General features: G+C 33.0%; 1 protein-coding gene across 4 annotated transcripts in view; it reads right to left on the bottom strand.

Annotated features, from left to right (window-relative positions):
* Positions 1-15,869, bottom strand: part of CADM2 (cell adhesion molecule 2) — a 1,045,662-nt gene that overhangs the window by 143,920 nt on the left and 885,873 nt on the right. For all 4 annotated transcript variants that reach the window (XM_076000911.1, XM_012740910.2, XM_076000907.1 and 1 more), the window contains 2 exons: positions 10,202-10,354; positions 7,800-7,937 (listed from right to left, as the gene is read on the bottom strand). In XM_076000911.1, the coding sequence (XP_075857026.1) occupies positions 7,800-7,937; positions 10,202-10,354 (291 nt within the window). The remainder of the gene's footprint in view (positions 1-7,799; positions 7,938-10,201; positions 10,355-15,869) is intronic.

Below are 15,869 nucleotides of genomic sequence, written 5' to 3'. Positions count from 1 at the left end.
GGACGAGGCAAGCCATAATAGAAGAGTGTTCTGAGGGTCTTGCTAAGGAAACCAACCATTTGGAACAGAGTTGGGGAAAGATCAAACCAGGGACATCTTGAAAACAACGGAAATTTTGGTGGAAAGCAAGTAAGAAGGCATTGGCAGCTACATGGGACCAAGTTAAAACATAAGCCAGCTAGTTCATGAGAGAAAACCAGAGTAAAAACAGCTAGGAAGGGCATTTCTGTAGTCAAAGATCAAGGAAAATCTCAAAGACTGGACTTGAAAATCAAACAAACAGAAAACGAGCAAAGTGTTCTGAATTTAAATGGTTTCAGAGTATGGAACAATTTATTAAAATGTATATGACAATATTGAAAACAATAGAGCAACCAGCTTACAAATAATGGAGGTGAATCTCTGGGTGTAATACTAACAGAAGCAGAGAGCTTAAAAGAGACACTAGGAAAGAAGACACTCAAGGAGAGCAGGATTAAATCCATTGTCCTCCCAGCGTGACTCTGCACATGCTCTCTGAGAAGAGACATCATAGGCTTCATACTACAACAGAAATACTACATCCAAATCAATAAACAAATAAATATGCTAACAACAAGTACTTTAGGGTGAGATCAGTATGCCAAAGTGCTATAATGTATTACCTAAAAACGCTCTGTTTTTAACCAAAATTATGAGGCGTACAAAGAAACAGAAAAGTGTGATCTCCACATAGGGGGACAAAGCAGACCTCAGAAACTTCTGATGAGAAGAACCAAATAAAAGACTTAAAAGACAAAGGCTTCAAAGAATTCATTATATATGTGTCCAAAGAACTAAAGGAAACTATGTTTAAAGAACTAAAATATGATATGATAACAATGTCTCATAAAATTTCAAATATCCATAAAAAGACCACATACGGTATGATTTCATTTATATGAAATATTCACAAAAGGCAAATTTATAGAGATAGTAAGTAGATTGGTCACCTAGAGCTGGGATGGGGGTGGAAATTGGGAGTAATTGCTAATAGTTATGGGGTTTCCTGTAGGATGATAAAAATGTAAAATTGATTAAAGTGATAGTTTCATTATCTGTGGAAACTATTGACCTTTACACTTTAAATAGGTGAATTTGATGATGTGAATTATATCTCAATAAAACTTTTAGTAAAAATAAATAAAATAGCTAGCTCTATGTTAGGTTTCAATTTAGGAGGTATACAAATAATGAACTCTTTAAAGATTTATTTGTAGAAGAACTAGAAGTAAAGAAAAACTAAGACTGGTCATCCTTTTGGAAGATAAAGACCTGTAGTATGTAGTGACTACATTCATGAAATAGAGTATTTTGTTTCCAAGCTACTAAATAAAATAGTAGACAAAGAACGTGTTTAGAATATTATGGTCTAACTCTAATCTATACCATTACCAAATAATATCAGTAAAATAATCTATCTCCATCAATGCCTCATTACCAATGCAAATAGAATAACATTTACCAACACATTTAGACACTGCTTCACTAAGATAGTAATTAGACCATAATATAGTAAAAAAAAAAAAAAAAAAAAAAACTATTTGAACCTAATGCAATTTATTTATCAAAGAATTAAAGTGTCATTTTTGGAAAGATATAATTCATAAATTTTGTAAAATATCTTCTGGGTTCAAAGAAGGTCATTAGCCAAAGGTGATGAAAACAAGGACCTTCTCCCCCACATCCCATGAAATCAGAAAGAGGATTTCTATGAAAAAGTAAAAGTTAAAGAAATGGAGAGGTATCTTTCTTAGTACATGAAGAAGCCATAAGGGATATTTTCAAAATAACCGGAAGAAAATTTGAGCAGCAACTGAGCCCCTCCATCAGCAGATGAGCACTAAGGAGCTAGCAAATTTGAATATTTATGTTATTATAGTCTTAGGGTTGCTTATAGGCTGATGAGTCCTAGATGATTGAGGTATGCACCTGCTTTAGCCCTTAAATTAAAAACATTGATTTAGAACATGAATTAGAAACACATTTAAAAAAAACCACTTGTTTTGTCAGAGAATGCTTATTTTTTACAATAAATGAAATACAGTAAAAAATGTGTACTTATATGACTCATGATAAACATGCCAAAACTTTCTTTTCCATTCCAACAATGTAAACGACCCATAACTCCACTGAACTTTTGTTGACTAAATAAAAAAATGCATAACCTTGAAAACTAGCCTGTCAAAGTGAGTATGGATACATCTCGTTCTCATTCATTTTCATCCTTTTAAGCTTATTATATAATCTTAAAAATACGCAAATATAAAGTTAAAACACAACTACCATTGAAATAGAAATATTTCTCTACAATTCAAAAACAAAGACATACTTCTGCTTCCAGTCTAGATGAAATAACAGAATCAAATTTATCTCTCACCTTAAAACAAGAATTTTTGAGACATTGAACATCTTAATAACAGACAATTATTACTGAGAGATGGAAAATAAATGAGCTGAACCCTAAAATTACTCCTACTTAATGTCTTGAGAAATTTTTTTCAGGATACAGTGCCTAGAAAAGCACATGTACAGAACTTGGCAGCCTCTCTGAATTTAGGAGATAGAGCTGGGTATCTGAGAAGGCCAAATCATCTAGAGTTTGCAGAGCAGAGTCATCAAAAAAAAAAAAAAAAGTGAGCTACACAAAGAGAGAACTCCAGACATCCTCAGTGCCCTCTCCAGTATTCACCTAAGTAATTGCTGTACTGATCAGTGCATCTGTGTGAGAAAACTGAGGCTAGGACAAAGCCCATCTGAAAGAATTAGAAGAAACAGCATAGGATGCTCACACAGGGCTGGCAATAGTGCCTGTTTCAACCAATCAGACTGAAAAAAACTCATAACTTGGGCACTATTCTTTTGTAAAGACCTCATCTCATTATATCAGGGCCACTTTTGATAATCTCTCTTTGATGAACTCAAAAGTTCAACACAGTTCTATCTGCAAAGCCCCTTTTGCAATATAAGGTAACATATTCAAGGCAGTTATATCATATCATATTCACAATTCCTACGTTCAGGGGGAAGGGTTTACACAAGAGTATGGGTCATTGCGTGTTATCATAGAATTATGCCTAACATTAACGTAAAAGCTAGTTAGCTATAAAGGAAAATCTCTAGATTTTAAAATAGTAAATGCTCAAACTACAAACAACTAAACGCATACATGGAATGGAAAATTTAATGTAAGTATAAGCTCTTAGGGAGCTGATTGATTTAGGAAGGCAACACACATCTTTTCTCACAGTAAATGGCAGATACTCAGACTTCCTAGCTATGCAAAAGATTAAAAGATGCAATGAAATCACATGTGGTTTTAGAGGCAGAGCTGGCCAGAGGCACCAAAGGGATTTCTGAATAAGACCCACAGAAGGTACCCCCATAATATGCCGAAATAAAAAAAAAAGACCCACAGAAGGGAATAAAAACAAAACAAAACAGTTGAATGAAATTATGATTGTTTCATTCAACTGTTTAAGCTTTTTGAAAAAAAGTGCCTCCCCATTTCCTATAGAATACATTTCAAACCCCTTAATCTGGAATAATAGATTTCCCATGACATATCTGAACCCAGCCTCCTTATTTAATTCTCATGCCTATATCACACATAGAGTTTAATAGCTATTTTAAGCACATGGTGTTATTCTGCATAGATGCTTGAAGTCTTTTTTCTTCATAATGTCCTACCACCTACTTTTCCACTCAACCCATATGGTGAATTACACTTATTGTTTAAGACCCATTTACTCAATAAACAGATATTCCCCAAATGCCTGCATTCATCAATGAACTGTTGAGCCTTCACCTTTCCCGTAAAGTAGGGCTTATATTTGCTTCTTTTGCACAAAATTGTAGCCAGTTCCTATATCTGTATCTATTAGATCTCATGTCTTTATGTCCATTCCCCAACTGTTATTGCCTTATAAGAATATTTTTGTGTTATTTGTTTATATTTCTAGGATGAATTCAGGGATTGGTGTAACTCATCAATCATTGTTTGCTGAATACAGTAATAGTAATGATAATGATAGTATCTAAAATGTATTCAGTGGGCCGGGCGTGGTGGCTCACGCCTGTAATCCTAGCACTCTGGGAGGCCGAGGCGGGCAGATTGCTGGAGGTCAAGAGTTCGAAACCAGCCTGAGGAAGAGTGAGACCCTGTCTCTACTATAAATAGAAAGAAATGAATTGGCCAACTAATATATCTAGAAAAAATTAGCCAGGCATGGTGGCATATGCCTTTAGTCCCAGCTACTCGGGAGGCTGAGGCAGCAGGATTGCTTGAGCCCAGGAGTTTGAGGTTGCTGTGAGCTAGGCTGATGCCACGGCACTCACTCTAGCCTGGGGAACAAAGCGAGACTCTGTCTCAAAAAAAAAAAAAAAAAAGTATTCAGTGATCCTTGTACTCTGAAAACACTTCATACATATTGTTTCATACAGAATCCTTGAAACAGCACTTTGAGGCAAGCATTATGATCATTACTTAGCAGATAAGAAAACTGAAGCTCAGAGACAGAAACAGGACTTCTATATAGATTACTAATATTCCTCATCTTATGTTTTTTATACCAATGTGGTCCCCAAGCATAAGCATCAACATCATTCATACATTTAACACAATACTAAAAAATGCACATTTTTAGGTTCCACCTGAGGTCTACTCAACCAGACAATTTGGGATCAGGGACCTATAACTTGAGATTCAACAAGCCTTGTATGTAAGGATGATGCTTGCTACAGTTTGAGAACCACTGTTCTATAATTCAGTATAAAAATATCCTGGCCAAGAAAATGTGATCAACTGGTACCCTCAAGCAATTTTTACCCAGAAATTTGAAAATAAACTAATATGTTATATAGTGATAGAGAAAAGATAAAGATTTATATAAACATTTCTCTTTACAGGAAAATATTCTTCATAACTTGTTTCATAAGCTCAAAGACATCTTGTACATTTCAAGGTCAAGGTTCTTGGTTTCTTTATTTGGATCTTTCTTCATGCACCATAGAATACTATGACATGGGGAAGCATTTGAACAATTTCATATTGAATTTAATTTAATTGGATTTGATTAGTCTATCTATTCCATTTGCTTTTCACAAGGGATTATCTTTTTAAAAAATGTCAAGTGATATTATAGTAAAAGCAGTTAAATGGTAATAGCAAGTCAAATTCTCATCACTGAAAAGACAAGATAGTGAAAGATAAACTAAAGCACTTTTTCCATTTAGGAGTATTTGCTGAAGAAACTGTAGAGTGAAATTTTACTTAGCGTACCCAGAGGACAGCAACCATAATGAATTTTCACTCTGTTTAGTAGTCTTTATTTAGTCATATTTACATAGACACTTATAAAAATAAAGTTTCTGCCATTCAGGAAGCTCACCACCTTCCTGGATTTCAGAAGACAAACTATATAAATATGTAAAATAGTTATAAACAAATAAGTTATATATATATATATATATACAGGTAATAAATGCTCTATAAATGGCCATGTATTGAAGAGCATAGGAAAGAAGGAAGCTTCACAATTTCTCAGTACGGTGTAGAACTATATACTAATTCTCTACAGGTTTTTGTCCAGATTTTTATTATGGTCTTGATTCAGATGATTTTAAAATATGGTGTTTACAAGATTAAATTTGTCATGTTTTTACATATAAACAAAAGTCTTCCCTCACTCCCCACCAATATATGATCAAAGCTATTTGGTATTTACATGCTCAAAGCTATTTGGTATCTATTTGGGAGAGGCCAAATTTGTCAAAAATTAAATTCTTTTATAAAAATTTGAGTATATCATGGGTTTCTTGTGAAGCTACAATGTTAAAACAATAAATCAATATTAATAAAATGCTTAATATGTTACAGTCACTATGACCTCCCTGATGATACAAGAGAGATAAACACTTGGAACACAAATAAAATACTAATAAATCAAGAACTAAGTAGCCAATGAATTAATTAACTAAATCTGTCAGAATTAAGGAAGGGAATCATGTTGATAAAATAAATTCATTGAAGAAGAGTATTTAAGAAGTATGTTCTAGCATAAATCAATACCTTCATGCAAAAGGACATATATGATATATAAGAATTCATTGCCTGAAAAATTCTTACAGGCTACAGAAAGCATATTTTAAACTTATCCTAAAGTTTTGCAATTTTCATCAGAAGTGCTTAAGCAGAAAAGTTCAGGATCATGTTCATGGGCCTAAGATAACTCTGGAAGCAGTGTGGAGGGTCCAGTAAGGAGAGACCTTACCAAGTCCAGAAATGCCTAAACAAACACATACTAGTAGCAGAATTAGAATGGATGTCACCAAGCCTTGACAAAATACAAGATGTCTACCTTGTATCTTGAGGGTGGTATTTCACAAAACTTGATCCAATAAAATATATTTATTAGAAGTTCTAAGACAAAGGTAATAATTAGGATTAAATTATAGATAAGGCCTTTTTTTGGAAAAACATATATAGAGAGAGTAATTAAAATAGAAAATAGATGAAATAATCATATGCATCATTATCTTATAATTGCTCAGTAATATAGGTAATCCTATCTGTTGAACCTGCAGTATTAGTATTATAAGTTAAAATAATCAGAATTCTTTCTGACCCTAGAAGGTAATGTTGAGAATAATACATATTATCATGTCACAGGAAGCATGTTTTAATGATAATCATAAACAATTCTTATACTTGGCTATTTATACGTAGCATCAGGTCCAAGATATTTGTATATGGGGTTAAAAGAAAACCTGCTACTAATCATACAAGCTATCTCCCCACAAACTTATTTCTTTTTTAAAAGAATGTATGTGGAAGAACATGTGTGTGCGCGTGTGTGTGTGTGAGAGAGAGAGAGAATTTAGGTGTGTGAAGTATTTAAATTAATATGCATTTTACTGAGGCAAGTATATTTTTTGCCTTCTGTGAGAATTATTAGGAATCGAATTTATTGATGTTTAGATAATTATTAATATATTCTCAGAACTTTGTTATTCCAGAAACTAAGAAGTTGAAGAAATCAATTCATGGAGTTTCTCTGTCTGTAATCTATATACTATGTATAAGTTCTGAAATAATAATATCTAACAAATACTTAGTGCTTTGTATTGTGAAACGTGAATCTATGTTTTTATCATATATTAATTTATTTCTTTCCTCTACTTTCCCATGAGGTATATATTATTTTTACACCTGTTTTACCTAAGAGGAAATTGAAGCACACAGAGATTTTATTAATATATTAATATACTGTGTAAAATTACCTAACAAGAAATACTTAAATCCGGTTCAAATTACACTTAATCAGAAGGCATGGCGACACTTAATCAGAAGGCATGGCGAAGCGCAGTGGTTCATGCCTATAATCCTAGCACTCTGGGAGACCAAGGCGGGCGGATCCTTTGAGCTCAGGAGTTCAAGACCAGCCTAAGCAAGAGCGAGATCCTGGTCTCTACCAAAAATAGAAAAAGTTAGCAGGGCATGGTGGCACATGTCTGTAGTCCCAGCTACTCGGGAGGCTGAGGCAGTATTGCTTGAGCCCAGGAGCTTGAGGTTGCTGTGAGCTAGGCTGATGCCACGGCACTCTGGCTCAGGCAAGAGAATGAGACTGTCTCAAAAAAAAAAAGAAAGAAGAAGAAGAAGAAGAAGAAGAAAAAGAAACCAATAGTATGGTTTGAAAAAAAATGCAAAATGCCTTTTTCCTAATACATCATACTAGTTTCAATACATTAATTTTAATTTGGGAGATTTTTTCATTCTTTACCTTTAATCTCTTTGTCATTTTTAAACCATCTTATATCGGCTGCAGGTTTACTGCCAGATGTTTTACAAGTCAGCTGCATCAAGTCTCCCTCCATAACTGGTGATGAAAATCCACTAATTTGAGGCTTCTCAGGAACACCTGAAATTTAAGCAAATGAATGAAGTGAGCATCAATCTTCAGAGTTGATTCAGATCTTCTTATGACTATTACTTTCACACACGAAATTAAACTAGGTGGTTAATTGACAATATTTAATGGAGAATAACTGATATATAAGAAACTGCTTCATATATGTGTGTATATACACACATATGTCTATATATTTGTGAATGTATATACAAAAATATATACACATATACGACATGTATATATGTATACACATGTACATATATAGTATCCAGAAAGCATTTAAAATGCATATAGTTCAAAGTCATTTTTAAGATTAAATTGTAAAATTTTGTCTGAAAAAATATTCTATAAATTTTAAAAACAACTATATCTTTAAAAACGGCAATATCTTAAAATTTACCAATATTAGCTTTTAAGAAGGTAGATTGCACTGAACGAAAAAATTCAAAAACACACTTCTTTGTTTCTTAGCAAATTATGACTTAGCTTTTTCACTTTTCTTTCCTGATTTCATAATTCTTAATGCTTAAAAAAGATATTATTCTCTGTGTACTTTGTTCATGAAAATGAATTTTGGAATAAGAGATTCATTAATAATTGCAATTATCCTGACTTTTCCAAGTCTTCTAACAGAAAATGTCTCATGATATTGTTTGTATAAGTAATGCAGTTGTAGTTTTGTGACTCAGTATATGTAATCAATATATTTTTAATGCTAACCACTATTACCTTTTGTAGTCTAAATCATCCAATGAATAAGCAGATAACTAATAAGTAGAGATAGTACATATGAGAGTTAAATCATAGAATATTGCACATTTCCTGGGCAATAATATTGTTTCCCTGATAGAGGTTTATTACATTTTTTAAAATATTATTCAATAATAATGGCAGTTGGGGACATTCTTTATTCTATTTAATTCAGTTTGAGAAGAATAAGATGCAATAATGTTGGAAAGTACCAGTATGAGAAATACAAATTAAAACAACAACAACAAAAAAAAAAAAACCAAAAAAAAAAAAAACAAAAAAAAGATAAAAGGCAAATCAACATACTTCCATTAAGTGGCTAGGTCTTTTTTTTTTTTTGTCTTCACCTTTATGTTACCTCTTTTTCTTTTTCTAAAAATCTATGTCATGTCACCATTTAATAAACTGAATTCAGCAGTCATCTATTCTTTGTGTCTCAAGTTGGCTCTCTACAGAACAATACATTAACCTTAGGCAGTTGTTATCCTGAAATACTCCATTTTAGTGGTTATTTTGTCCTTAATGGCAAACTTGTGAAGATTTTTATAAAATAGTCCCAGTGGGACTTGCAAAGAAACATATTTCATATCCTATGCACAAAACCAATTCACTACCTGGATTAACTTTAATATTCCCACCCAAAAGAACAGCATGGGTTAGCCCTTTTAAATGCAACATTGTGCCTTTATCTATCTAAAAAGGAAGGCAAGCTAGGGACAAAAAAAAAAAATCAATCTTTAAATTCCTCTAACTTGTTCAGTACACAGGTGTGTTTCAATGAACTGCAGCAATTTCAGCTGATTGGGGCACTGACGTCTGTGGAATCACAGAGAGCTCTGAGCTGCAACTTTATTTCCTCAGAATCTCTATGAATGTATTGCTTTTTTGTGTCACTTTAACCTTTGGGAAAATGGCCCAATATTTGGAGAATAAAAGCACAAAGAAGCTACAAGCTACATGCACAAGTGACATTATGTACTTCATTTAGGAAGCTAGAAAATATAAATTTAAAGGAAAGAGGATACATGGAAATGTCAGGGTCATTTAATACACTAAAATACGCAAAGGGGTCATATTTGAAAGCTACAAGTTAGTTGGAAAGGCCCCCATCAGGTGACTTACATGATAAAATGAAGGAGTACAGTATAACACACAGGTTGAACTCACTATGCTCATTATTCTGTCAGTTTATGAAAGGATCAGAATATACACAATATACAGATAATTTGATACAAAAAAAATTTAATTGGAAATCAAGAAAACTGGTGTCTGTTGCCGGCTGAGCAACAAAATGTCTGCGTGCCTTCTGGCAGTCATCTTCCTCCCTCTGTCCATTTATCAATTGTAGAAAATGACTAAATTATTTTTAAATGTCATTTGTTATAATGTAGCACACAAAGGATTAAACTGTATCTATTAATATAATCTTCAAAATGCATTTTCCCTTGTATTGACTTATATTGCTGTAGCGGTATACATCTCTCTGGTTTTGTGATTACATGGTGTTAGTTCTTTGCACTTACCCAGAACAGTGAGATAGGCCTTGGAAGTTTTGACAGGCATGGTAAATAAAGAACAGGTGTACTGTCCTTCATCAGAGAGAGACACATCACTAACGCTGATACTCAATTCATGCCAGGAAGCGCGAACCAGCTCGATCCTATTGTCTCTTAAAGCTAGAAAGGCAAAATAATGAAAATGTGAGTAAAAACACCAGAAACAGTCAGTACATTTAGACTACATATTTTTAACACAATGCAATAAATATTTTCCTTGGCCATACATCTAAATCTTATTTCATGGAACAGTTTTAAAGGAAGGCTTAAATATATTTAAATATTTTATCAGATTTTTAAAAATCAAAGTAGAATTAGGTTCTGCTCCTTAATGTTCTCAGAAATAACTTTTTAATTAAATGATTACATCTAGTACAATACTTTGGATGAGGTAGATGTTGATGGTGATAAAAATTGCTTTCCTCTGCAAAGTCTTTCATGGCATGCCAGTACTAAGAAAAACCATAAACAAATGGGTTCACTTCTGTGGATAGATAAATTTGGGAAACTGTAAATTCTGTAGGCCTCCCAAGACACTGACAAAGAATACTAGCATATTAAAAGATCTGTTTAGGACAGACACTTGTTGGAAATTTATTTAAACCTTAGCTGACATTCACCTGAAAAATACCTGTCAAAAAGTCAAAAAAAGCTATTTGACTTTTAAATTTGCTCTATTGGTTGGTGCCTCTATTGTGCTGTATGTTCATATAATCTTTCATTCAAATCACTTGTTTTCACAGAAGAGCTTCTACCATTTTGCTGAATTATGCCTCTCTTGACCCATTTTGGGGGAAAAACACAGAAAAATGTTTAACTATCATCATGTGTTCCACTAAGTGCAGCTATAAAATCTGGACTTAAGTAAGAAGCAATTAAAAGAGTAATTTGAGAGGGAGAAAGAGGAACAAGGACTGGTTAGGGACATCAGGACCTAAGGAATAACACAGGGAATTTCTCAACCAGCAGTAAAAGGTGATCCTGGCCTGGCTTCTTCCAATCACAACTTAGCAAGATAAATAGTCTGGGTAGAATCATCTGTAGCCCTTATTAAATGGGAGTCCCTCCATCAATATCAGTCCCTCCTAGTATCAGGAGATACTAGGTCACCTGCAAGGAGAATAAAGTAGGAGCCTTACTGACAACAAGTGGCCATGCACATCTCTCTCCTTCCCCATAGGGCCTGAGGCTTCTCTTATCCATCTAGAGACAATGGGCATAAGCAGCTCTGGCAGTAGGGGAATCCCTCTATAAGTACCGAGCTCTGAAGTAATCTTCCTATGAGCTAGAGAATTTTTTACCTCACTTAGACCACCAGGCTTCCTGGTCTGGGGAATCTCCTCTATTCCCTTAAATGTCACCAGTAGAAATTATTGCAACCCCCAGTGGAATTAGGCAAATCAATCTGGCCAAATAGAACCACAAAGTCTCTAAAAACTAAATTCTCCTTAGAACAGCAGACCATAAATTTAAGCTAGGACCTGTGTGCTAAACCTAAATAGGATGACTGCTTCCTAAAATAGAAGATTTAATTAGGATCCAGAGTCTCCTAACATAATAGCACAAATGTCCAGGGTATTATAAAAAGCTCACAGTCTCACCAAACATCAGGAAAATTATAACATGGATAAGAAAAAACAATCAACAGATGCCGACACTGAGATGAATCAAATATTGGTGTATCTGAGGAAGATTTTTAAGAAAGCCATTATTAAAAACACTTTAATAAGCAATTACTAAGTATCTTGAAACAAATGAAAAAATACAAAACTTTAGCAAGAAAATAGTTATTACAAATGGAAATTACAAAAATAAAAAAATACAATAAGCAAAATAAAAACTCACTGGATTGGCTAAAGATTTCAGTGGAGATGACAGAGGATAGAATCAGTGAATTTAAGGGCAGAGAAATAGAATTCATGCACTCTGAACAGCTGAGAGAAAAGAAATGAAACAGGAAGGAAGGAAGGAAGGAAGGAAGGAAGGAAGGAAGGAAGGAAGGAAGGAAGGAAGGAAGGAAGGAAGGAAGGAAGGAGAGAAAGAAAGAAAGAAAGAAAGAAAGAAAGAAAGAAAGAAAGAAAGAAAGAAAGAAAGAAAGAAAGAAAGAAAGAAAGGAAAGAAAGAAAGAAAGAACGAACGAACGAACGAAAGAAAGAAAGAAAGAAAGAAAGAAAGAAAGAAAGAAAGAAAGAAAGAAAGAAAGAAAGAAACAGAGCTCCAGGGACCTGTGAACAGAAATTAAATATCAAATACTGGCACCAGTAGAGTCCCAGACAGAGAGAAGAAAGAGAGTGGGACTAAAAGAGTTCAAAGAAATGACAGTTTTCCCTGCTCCTTTCAGTCTACTGTATTTTAGGTAAAGATAATAATTGTTATATCAGAGTGAAAGTATAAGGAATATGATTTAGAATTTTAGAACTGGCACATATGAATATATATTTAAAAATAGATAATGTATCAAAAGTCAAGAAATGGCCAAAATCAGTACATGGATTATTTATTGTGTAAATTTACTTAATAGTTCATTTGCTAAACAATAGGGCTGCCTAATGAGATTTTCCCTGGACAAAATATTTTAAGTAAATCCTCCATCCACAATGTTAATCTTTTCAAGCTCATAAATACTTATGTCATCTACAGTTCCCTTTAAAACAGCATTTCAAGTATGAAAGAATAATGGAAAACCTTGAATAGTCCAAAGAGGGATATACTATAACTCAACGGGTTTCCTGTGAACATGAACCTTGTCTCACTATCTCAGCACCCTGAGCTATAGCTATCTGCACAGTAGGCTTTCAGTGAATGGCTATTGAATTGAAACTGAGAGCTAAACTCTGTCTATGTATGATAACAACAGAGTGAAAGCGAACTGAACTAGGAAGTCCTCTTCAATATCTCTCCACAGGATCCTCCATGGGAGAGAAGCTGAAAAAAAAAAAAAAAAAAAAAACACAGAAGAAAAAAGTGTCCCGTTTAGACACTATTGAGCATAAAAGAGCTAGAAACATTATGCTACACAAATTTTTAACTACATGATAGTTCACTGAAAAATGATTTGAAAGCCGAATGAGTAATATTTGAAAATATTTTCATTTTGTGTTTTTAAACGAACACAAAAGGTAGTAGCTAATGAGAGACCACCTATATTACTTAACTTTTCTACATAGTAAATCCCAAATATATAGTGAACTTAAATAAAGAATTGTAATATTGTCAGTTGAAGTGAATTAATCTTTAAAAAAAAAGTTTCCCTTTGAGAACACAGAATGTTGTTACCTAAATGTCGTTTTTAATAAGTAAAAACTCAAACATTTTATAGAAATATGTTAAAACATTGCACTAGGAATAAATAATTGAAGAGAAGAAATGAGCATATATAATAAAAGAACAAAAGGAAATTACTCACATATCACAGAGATTAAAAATAAGCTAAGGGGTTAAGTGGGCCACCCTGAGGTCCTGCCTCATCAGCCATGAGGTGCTTGCCACTCATCAGTGGTGAGGTGATTTAACGGTTCAAAACTCTGAGTTCTGAAGGATTTAATCTTAGCTGAAAATAAGAGGCACTGACCAAAGAATGAGACTCTATTAAATTGTGCTTAACTCTGGATAAAATGATTCTCCCAATATACCATTGGTTTTAAATGGTTCATCAATCATACAAATGCATATTTGGGATTCATACTGAGTAAAATAAAAATTCCTAAGACAATTACTTGGAGGATTTTAGTCACATTTTATACCTATTTCTATAAAAAGGTACTGGCATATTCAATAAGTTATATATTAATTAGTTTTAAAGCAAGTTAACTTAATAACAGCAGTACTATTGAATTTACATGGCATTATTTACTCAAGAATGTGCTAGCAATTTGTGAATATTTGCATTTATAGTTTTCCTTTCTCAAGTGTTATATTTATAAAGGTGATAACATACTTTTTGTCAGAAACTTTTTGAATTTGTTTCCAGTGAGTAATACTTTATATCACATTTTAAGATGCTTATTTAAAATTTTTCATTATGTAATCATTTTTAGGAGAATATTAAAATGCAAGTAACAACTTCACTATTTTAAATTTTTTCTAGTTCACCCATTTGACATAAAACTTCCTCCAAGTTGAGACTGTGTTATACATGTTTTTATGTCCCACAAGGCCTCACACATGCCATGTACAAATACATATCTATTAGTAACTTATTGGATTAAATTGAATATGTATATTATCAATCTTTTGGATATGACATTCTATAATTATACATATTAACACCATTCTAGAAAATTCTGAATATTCAGTAAATATTTTACACTGAATGACTTTATCATTATAATTCATTATATTTTATAGACAAGTACTAAAGGAAAAAAGATCAGGAAGATAGAAGTCACTTCAACTGTCGTCTTGGCTACTTAAATTCTTAATGTTAATGTAATTAATACCTCAAAAGCATACCTTTTTATACCCATAGAACTTTTCAGCCAAAAAAATCATTGCACACATTTAAAAGTATTAAAAAATATTTAGTCTCTAATCAGCAAGTTCTATTTCCTAAAGTAAGTTCCACATCACTGATGTGATAGGATTTCAAAAATCATTGGATGTCAGCCTTCATATTCCTTGTTGTCAGTACACATCCCCTCCACCCAGTAGCCCCCATCTGATTCGTACAGAAGTTTAGATGTGTCAGTACAATAAGCCAAGTTCTACCTATGGGAAAGATATTTAAGAATTCTAACCACAAGCTCTTTATTCCAATAGTGAGTTTTATTTTACTGCCTTCTGCCTGAGAATAGACTCTGTTTTATGAGCAGTCTGCTATTTCCCAACTTCTGAAACAAGGATGCTGTCTGCATATTGTCCACCTAGACCTAACAACCTACTCTGCTTTGCTCTCATTGATTTCTCTAGAACTGGTTGCTAACCAGATTGACTCATGCAAGCTGCCACCCCTTTTTTTCAGTTGAAATCTCTACTTTTCCCCAACTGCCAGAAAATAAGCTGAAGGTTCAATGAAGACAACTTTGTTTTGCTATACTATATATATATATATATATATATATATATATATATATATATATATATATATATTTGCTAACTATATCTGTATCCCAATAAATCAGAAAGGAAAACTAATTTGAGTAAACTGTAATAAAGCTTACAAACTGGCCATAAATCTAAGATTTAACTTTTATCAGACCTTAGTATCTTGAAATGTATGATTTGAATATAGTCATTGTAAAAGAGGTAAGATAAAGAGGGAAATCTAATGACTCTTATTCTTATTATCAAACTGTTATTTTATTTATTGATAGCTCCATGCAATCTTATTTAATACATTAAATCAATATGTGTCATTCATAATAGTTCTATGGATTGCCAGAAAAAACAAAACAAAACATTAAAACACAAAGGCAGGATGAAATACCAAGCTACTGAATCCTTTTTTGTTTTGTTCTTTTACAGTCATACAGCATAAAACTATCTATATCAATTTTCTGGAAAATTGTTGAAAACAAACATTGCTCCAGAGCTGATATTTGGTACACCAAGTTTCAACCTAGACTGAATTTTTACTGAAACCATTGTAAATGGAGTTTTAGAACAGAAATGCAAAGAAAACTTAAGCAACAAATCT

The sequence above is a fragment of the Microcebus murinus genome, chromosome 1 (assembly GCF_040939455.1).
Source record: "Microcebus murinus isolate Inina chromosome 1, M.murinus_Inina_mat1.0, whole genome shotgun sequence".
Lineage (NCBI taxonomy): Eukaryota > Metazoa > Chordata > Mammalia > Primates > Cheirogaleidae > Microcebus > Microcebus murinus.
This window is presented reverse-complemented; position numbering and strand designations above follow the sequence as displayed.